The 7,864-nt window shown below is 49.9% G+C and overlaps 1 protein-coding gene across 1 annotated transcript; it reads right to left on the reverse strand.

Annotated features, from left to right (window-relative positions):
* Positions 1-2,142: 2,142 nt before the first annotated feature.
* On the reverse strand, positions 2,143-3,108 carry LOC135997000 (olfactory receptor 14A16-like). The gene has a single exon (XM_065649366.1). The coding sequence runs from the start codon at positions 3,106-3,108 to the stop codon at positions 2,143-2,145; it is 966 nt and encodes a 321-aa protein (XP_065505438.1).
* Positions 3,109-7,864: the final 4,756 nt, after the last annotated feature.

A 7,864-nucleotide genomic window follows, 5' to 3' on the forward strand; every position in this document is an offset into this window, starting at 1 on the left:
CCCTCGGTGCTGCAGGCAGAGCCCTCAGCCTTGCTGCGCTTCGCAGAGGAGCTGCTCCTGGGCAGAGCTGTCTCTCTGCAGCACTGCCGCTTGCCATGAGCTCCCTGTGTCCCAGGAGCCCGGAACAGCTCAGCAGCACAGGAGCAGCCCAAGGCAGCACTTTCTCTGTCCCCTCTGGGCTCCCTCCGGGTGTCCCTGGGGTACCTGGGGATCCTGCTGTGGAACAGGCTGAAGTCATCACTGATGGTCCCTCCCTCAGCTGTGGAGAAACACTCATTTCCAGCAGAGACATTTCTCCTAATAACAAAAGAGTTGGACATAAGAATCACCTTTCTTTTTCTCAGCATTAGACAGGACACCCAGGCAGGGACAGGGAGGGATATGCTTTACCCTTGCTGAGGGAAGGGATTCATCTGAGTCAATCGAGGCATCTCATCCTGGGTTTGTGGTCCTGGGGTTGGAAGTGAACTCAGCTCTCACCTATGGCTGCCACAAACCCACAGGAGGTGGGACTCCTCTTGCCTCAGTTCAGGTGGGTACAAAAGAGGCACCTTCTGCCTGGGAGCTGCTTGTCTCAGCTGTTGTTCAGACAGCCGAGTTGTTCAGACCCAAACAACGAGTGACATCTGGGGTGTCAGTGGTGGTCCAAGATACATGCAGGCAGATTCAAGGTCCAATGGAGCAATGCTGAAACAGGGCAGTTTCTGGGAACAGCATTTTTGAGACCAGCAGGGAATTCCTTTGGGCAAATGAAAGGACAGCAGCTGATCATGTTTGGGACAAAGAAACCTGTCCCTCCTCAGTATGTTCTTGTCTAAAACCCATATACAGCTGGCCAAATGTAGCCATTGCCATAGGGAGAGCTCAGCCTTTCTCCTCCTCTTCTCCATCATGTGTATTTGCTAGGCTTCCACTGAGAATAATGGCATGTGTCTCGGTTATATCCCTCCATCACCCAACCTGATTCAGGGCAGCTGCTCAATATCATGGCCAAATCCAGGCCTGTGCTGCTACCTGAGGTGTGTACAGGGCTCTCCAGCACAACTGCATTTGTCTGGTAGGGACAGCACAGCAGCTATAGAAAGCCATCCGCACTCAGAGCAGGTGTGGGACAGACCACCCAGGGCATCTCGGACAGACCCACTTTCTCTGGGTCAGTGACTGGTCACCAGCACTGTGCTGAGACAAGGTCTCTCCCACCTCCATCTGGTAGATACAGGCCAAGCAGGAATATGAAGCGTGTCCCACCGGGGTCTGCACTCATGTGTCTCTGCTCCTGAACTCTGCTGGTTCTTCTCTCTCCTGTCCTTTACTCATCCCATTGATGGTGTTATTATCAAGGTGTTCCTGGATCACAGGATGTCCCCAGTGAATGGAAAAAGGGAATATCATGCCCATCTAAAACAAAAACAAAACCAAACACAAAAACCAACCAAACCCCACACCACCACCAAAAAAATTCCAAAACCAACAAACCTACCAAACCCCAAGATGTAAAAAGGAGGACCCTAGGAACTACCACCCACTCAGCCTCTCTTCTGTGCCTGGAAAGGTCATTGAGCAGATCCTCCTGGAGGCTCTGTTGAAACATATGGAAGACACCGAGCTGATTAGAGACAGTTAACAAGGCTGCACCAAGGGTAAATCGTGCCTGACTAAGCTAGTGGACTCCTGTGATGGAGTGACCGCATCAGCGGAGAAGGGAAGAGCTATGAATGTCATGTATAGGGGCTTCTGTATGACCTTTCATACAGCCCCCAACAAAAAATTGCTGAGATATTGGTGTGTGATGGATAGGTGGGTAAGGAATTGACTGGATGGCTGTGTCCAAAGAGTAACAGTCAGTAGCTCGTGTCCAAGTAAAAAGCAGGAAGGAGCAGTTTCCGTCAGGTGTCCATACTGGGACGAATACTGTTCAATGTCTCAATAAATGATATACACAGTGGGACTCAGTACACCCTCAGCAAGTTTGCAGGTCACAGAACCATAGAACATCTCCAGCTGGAAGGGATCCACATGGATCATCAAGTCCAACTCCCCGCTCCTCGCAGGATGACCTAAACCATATGACTAAGAGCATCCTCCAGATGCTCCCTGAACTCTGACAGGTTTGGTGACATGGACACAGTGAGATGAGTTATGTTATGTGTGATACATTGAAGAACATGGACACTTTGTAGTTTCTGGCAGGCATCCAGTCACCAGTTTCCACACTGCGTCCTGGAGCTCCTGGTTCCTCATGCTGTATATGAGGGGGTTCACTGCTGGAGGCAGCACCGAGTACAGAACAGACACGACCAGATCCAGGGATGGGGAGGAGATGGAACGGGGCTTCAGGTGGGAAAATATGAGAGTGATCAAAAACAGGGAGACCATGGCCAGGTGAGGGAGACACATGGAAAAGGCTTTGTGCCGTCCCTGCTCAGAAGGGATCCTCAGCACGGCCCTGAAGATTTGCACATAGGACAGCATGATGAACACAAAACACCCCAAATATACAAAAGTACTAAACACGAGAAGTCTAAATTCCCTGAGGTAGGCATCTGAGCAGGAGAGCTTAAGGATCTGGGCAAGTTCACAGAAGAACTGGTCCACAGCATTGCCCTTGCAGAGGGGTACTGAAAATGTATTGGCTGTGTGTAGCAGAGCATGGAGAAACCCAGTGCCCCAGGCAGCTGCTGCCATGTGGACACAAGCTCTGTTGCCCAGGATGGTCCTGTAGTGCAGGGGTTTGCAGATGGCAACATAGTGGTCATAGGCCATGACTGTGAGAATAAAGTACTCTGCTGAAATGAAAAACACAAACAGAAACAGCTGTGCAGCACATCCTGCATAGGAAATGACTCTGGTGTTCCAGAGGGAACTGGCCATGGATTTGGGGAGAGTGGTGGAGATACAGCCCAGGTCGAGGAGGGACAGGTTGAGGAGGAAGAAGTACATGGGGGTGTGGAGGTGGTGGTCACAGGCTACGGTGGTGATGATGAGGCCATTGGCCAGGAGAGCAGCCAAGTAGATTCCCAGGAAGAGCCAGAAGTGCAAGAACCGCAGCTCCTGTGTATCTCCAAACTCCATGAGGAGGAACAGGGTGATGGAGCTGCTGTTGGACATCTTCTGCCCCTGGTCATGATGACCTGTCCAAGGAGGAAAAGGCAGTGAGAAGTTAGGGCAGAGTTTCTTTGAGGAAAATATATTCAATTTCTCATGGAAATCCCCTAGACTGCCTTGGCCCTTTCATGTCCCTTTTATGAGCTCTGCTTTGTGCTCACTGACTGTGTCTCTGGGAGCAGGGGGCTCTGCTGTGGATGCACAAATATCCCAATGCTCCTGTCAAGGCAGGAATGACAAGGACAGGCATTTCTCCTCTTTGGGGTTACGATTCCAAGAGGACTCAGCCTTAAACCCCACCACCCTGGGAGCAGACACTGTGCTGGGTGAGAGACCTGGGAGTCGCTCCAGGAAAGTGTCTGCACTGTGGGGGATGGCAGGGACGAGCTTGAATTTCATCTTCCAACAGCATTTCCGGCAGCAGTTCCTTCTCCGTCCCTACTCCTGTCTCTGCTGTCTGGAGCTGTCCCTGCCAGGAGCTGCTTCTCTCTCCCCATGTTTCATCCCTGGTTGTGTTCATAGTCCCCATCCCACTGTCTGCTCAGCTCTGCCCTGCAGACCCCCTGGCAGTGGCCCCTGCCCAGAGGCATCTCTTTATGGGCAGGGATTCAGGAGGAACTCAGAATATCCTAATGAGAACTGGGGTCTGAGTGCCTTCTCCAGAAGGGAAGAATAAACTATTAACTGCCACTGCTCTCCTAGCCAACCACAAGGAGAAAACTCAAAACCCCCACTTGGAAATACGCTGGGGGTGACCTGGATCTCTGAGCAGTGCTGTCCCATGCAGCACCCTCTCGACAGCAGGACCCTGCCTGCCCTGATGTGGTCCCTCTTTCCACCCACAGCTTCTCCCCGCAGCACCGTGGGGATCTCCCAGGCAGGCTGAGTGCTGACCCTGGCAGGTGGCACAGTCCCTGCCTCAGCACACAGCCCTGGGGTGCAGGGACCCTGCTCTGCAGGACAGCTCTGGGCACCCCTCCTGCACATCCAGCTTCACACTGCTGCAGCCATCTCTAGGAGAAGGCAGTTGTTATGCCTTTCTCCTCTGATGGTGCCTCAGGGAAACCCTGCTCCAGAGCTTGTCCTCCTTCTCCACACCAGACCAGTCAAGACAGTCATCTTGACAGGTCCTATCCGTTATGGGAGGTACCAGCTCTAGAAGATCCCTCCAGGATGCTCATCTGAATTTCCCCACTCCCACAGACTTACTGTGTCAAAAGTTGTGAAGGTTTCTCCATGAACAAGAGATCACCTTTAAGCTCTTCCTTTCTCACTCCTGTCCCCTCAGTGCTGCAGGCAGTGCCCTCAGCCCTGCTGCGCTTTGCAGAGGAGCTGCTCCTGGGCAGAGCTGTCTCTTTACAGTGCTAGCTGGTTGCCATGAGCTCCCTGTGTCCCAGAGCCCATCCCAGCTCAGCAACACAGGAGCAGCCCAAGGTGGCACTTTTTCTTGGCCCTCTGGGCTCCCTCCAGGTGTCCCTGGGGCTCCAGGGTAACTTGCTGTGAAACAGGCTGAAGTCATCACTGATGGTCCCTCCCTCAGCTGGGGAGAAACACTTATTTCCAGCAGTGTTAGTTCTTTTCTCAGAGATAGAGTTACATCTAAAAATTCTTTTTTTGTCTTATTATCAAACCGGACACCTAGACAACGACAGGCAGGGTTCTGCTTTATCACTTCTGAGGGGAGTCAGCTCAGTCAGTTAAAATATCTCATCCTGTGTTTCTATTGCTAGCGCTGGAAGTGGACTCAGCTATCTGCCACGGCTGCCAGAAACCCAGGGAGCTGGGATTCCTTTTGCTGCAGTTCAGGTGTGCATTAAATAGGCACCTGTATGTGAATTCCTGGTCTCAGCTTCCATGGTAAGTAATGAAGATGTAGGTCAGGAGTGAGCTGTTCAGATGAAATACCTGGTGACTTTTGAGGTTCCAGAGGTTGTCCAAGCTTGTTCATCCCACTGACACTGTCCTTATTTATTATTTGTTTGTCAGCCAATGCTGCCATCTGACCTTGGAGCAGGTAGCCCAGAAAGTTTCTGCAATGTCAATATTTGGAAGTTTTCAAACCCAGAATGCATAAATTCCTGAGCAACTGTGTGTAATGGGATAGATACCTTTGCTGTGGGTAAGAGGTTGGTCTAGAGTCCTAATGAGGTCCCATCCAGCATGAGTGAATGCACATTTCCTTCAATCACAGGACTTCCCTTCCACACGATTGTTAAAAGACTCAGATTTCCCACAAGTGTGGAAGTAGATCAGATTTAAGTTAGGTTGGCTTATCTGTTTCTTTCTTGTCCCACACCAGCCACTGCTGCTCAGATGAAGAGCTGCTTGGCAGGTACTGGCAAACAGCCTTGATTACCTCTGTTGCTTAAGTTCCATTTTCTTTTCCTCTCTTTTCAGCCATCCAAGTTCTTCTCTTTGATCGATTTTGTTCCAGCCGAGACAAACAGCCCACTTCTGTTTGCTCTTTCCTCACTGGCCCTGCCTTTGCTTGCTCTGCAGCTGTTTCTGAGATAGTCAGCATGATTAATCCTATGATGGAGGGAAATTCCTTTGAAGCAGAACTACCTTTCAGCATTTGTAGTGCCTCGCAACTCCTCCTGCTGTTGTCTTGTGAGAGACACCACCATCAGGGTAAGACATCTGCACACAGGCATTAACTGCTGACTAAATGGATCTTCAGTCCAAGGGCACCCTGAGAAGCAGAAACCTTTTAAAGTTTACAAGGAGAAGTGGCTGGTCCTGCTGGTGGGAAGAATAAGCCTGTACATCAGGGCCAGCTGGGCCCGGATTCGCTGAGCAGTGAAGATGAGGAGAAGGGCCTGGGCAAGGAGATATTTTAGGGACCAACACCTTCTACCTCGGTCATGTGCCCACTCAGAGAGAAACTGCAGGAGAGAGGAGGCTGGTCTGTGCCCTTGCTGCCATGGACAGACTGGCAAGGTGCCCCAGGACATTTGTCTCTCTCATGGCCATTTCCAGCACTGGCCACTCACCCCAGCTGATGGGTGAGCTTTGCTCTCTGTCCATCTGCTTCCTCCTGTGGGACTCGGTGCCTGTGTCAGGGAACTGCCAGCCCTGCCCGGCCTCTCTTCTTGCCCAGAGCTTGGCAGAGCCAGAGCAGGGCTGTCTGCAGACCCTGCCTGGAACACAGCTGGGGCTGGGCTGGGACCTCATTGCAGTCTGCACCTTCCTCAAGGGGGGCAATAGGGGGGGATGTGCTGATCTTCTCCCCCTGGGGACATAAGGAAATACAATGAAGCTGCATGAGAGGATGTTCAGATCGGACATTAAGAAAAGATTCTTCACTTGGAGGGCTGTTAGTCACTGGAATGGGCTCTTTAGGGAAGTAGTCATGGCACCAAGCCTGTCAAGAGTTCGAGGAGCATCTGGACGATATTCTCAGTCTTATGGTTAAGTGTGAGGACTCCCTGCGAAGAGCAGGGAGTTAGCCTCAATGATCCTTATGGGTCCCTTTCAACTTGAAATATTCTATGATCTTCAAGCTCAAGGACAGTCCATTCCAGATCCATTTTGTGTGTGTGTGTATGTGTGTATGTGTGTATGTGTTTGTCCCTTTCTGGGGTAACTGGGGAGATGTGGGGATCCAAGGCCAAGTTCTGGACAGACTGCAGACTTAAGACCTGCTCTGGGTGGGATCTAAACCCTAAGTGTGTCATCTGGATATATATTTTACGTTCACATAGCCAGCCACACAGAGAGACATGGCGGGGTTGGGGAGGTGATGAGCAAGGTTGTCCATACAGTGACGGACCCCAGGAAGACTGCTTTTGCTATCGGTCCACATCTCCTTAGGAGACACTCTGCACCAGTATCACCTGGAGAATTCTTCTATGATTTCTTCAAAGTGCTCTTTACGTACCTTCCTCTTTAACTACACTATTGAAACTTACATAAAGCAGCGGACAAGTCTTGAAGACTGGATGTAAATGATTGAAATGACATGGCTCTGTCTGTCTTCTCTGATAACTGCCAGTCCCAGGCAAATATCTCAGATAAACTGGGGCCTCTAGAGTTTTGCACTGGGTGCTTATGGTCACACCATGGAGCTCTGCCTGAAAACCTGAGGACTGCTCTCAATACTTCAAACCAAACCAAACCAAAAATTTTAAGAGATGAAGTGATTCAATACTTTCAATAAAATTTTCGTGGAATTTCTATACTACCAAAATATTCTGAATTTTCAGAATGTGCACTAATTGTAGGAGAAGAGATATTGTCGTTGGCCTGTGCTTGCATTGCCAGAATTCTGTCTATTATACGTACTATTTATCTTCCGGACATTCAAGATGTTTCTGCCTGTCCTTATTCAGCTCACCGTGTCTGAAGCCATCTCTTCAGAAGCCTGTCTGGACATTTGCACTTTTCATTGTTCTCCAGAGGTTCTTCCTTCACTTACTCTTTGATCGCTCAGATCCCTCTCTCCTCTCACTCTGCTTTGAGCTTCAGGGAGGTAAAGCTGAATTGTCTTTCACCACTCTCTCTCATACTCCCTGTAGGCAACTCTTCAGTTGTGTTGATGGATATCACTGCAAGTTGTTTGCAATACCCCTACAACTGAGAGGTGTATTACATTGTTCATTAAGTTGTACTGTGTTTTCTTTTCACTTGTTTTTCGTGTTTTTTTTTTTTTAATTTTTCTTTCCTCCAATTCAAAAAACCCTCTGTGCCTTTTTACATCCAGTTCTCTAAGGAAAACAGGCAGGAATTCCTGAATAGAAGCTTTAAAATCGAGGTGCAA

This window comes from Caloenas nicobarica, chromosome 21 (assembly GCF_036013445.1).
Source record: "Caloenas nicobarica isolate bCalNic1 chromosome 21, bCalNic1.hap1, whole genome shotgun sequence".
Lineage (NCBI taxonomy): Eukaryota > Metazoa > Chordata > Aves > Columbiformes > Columbidae > Caloenas > Caloenas nicobarica.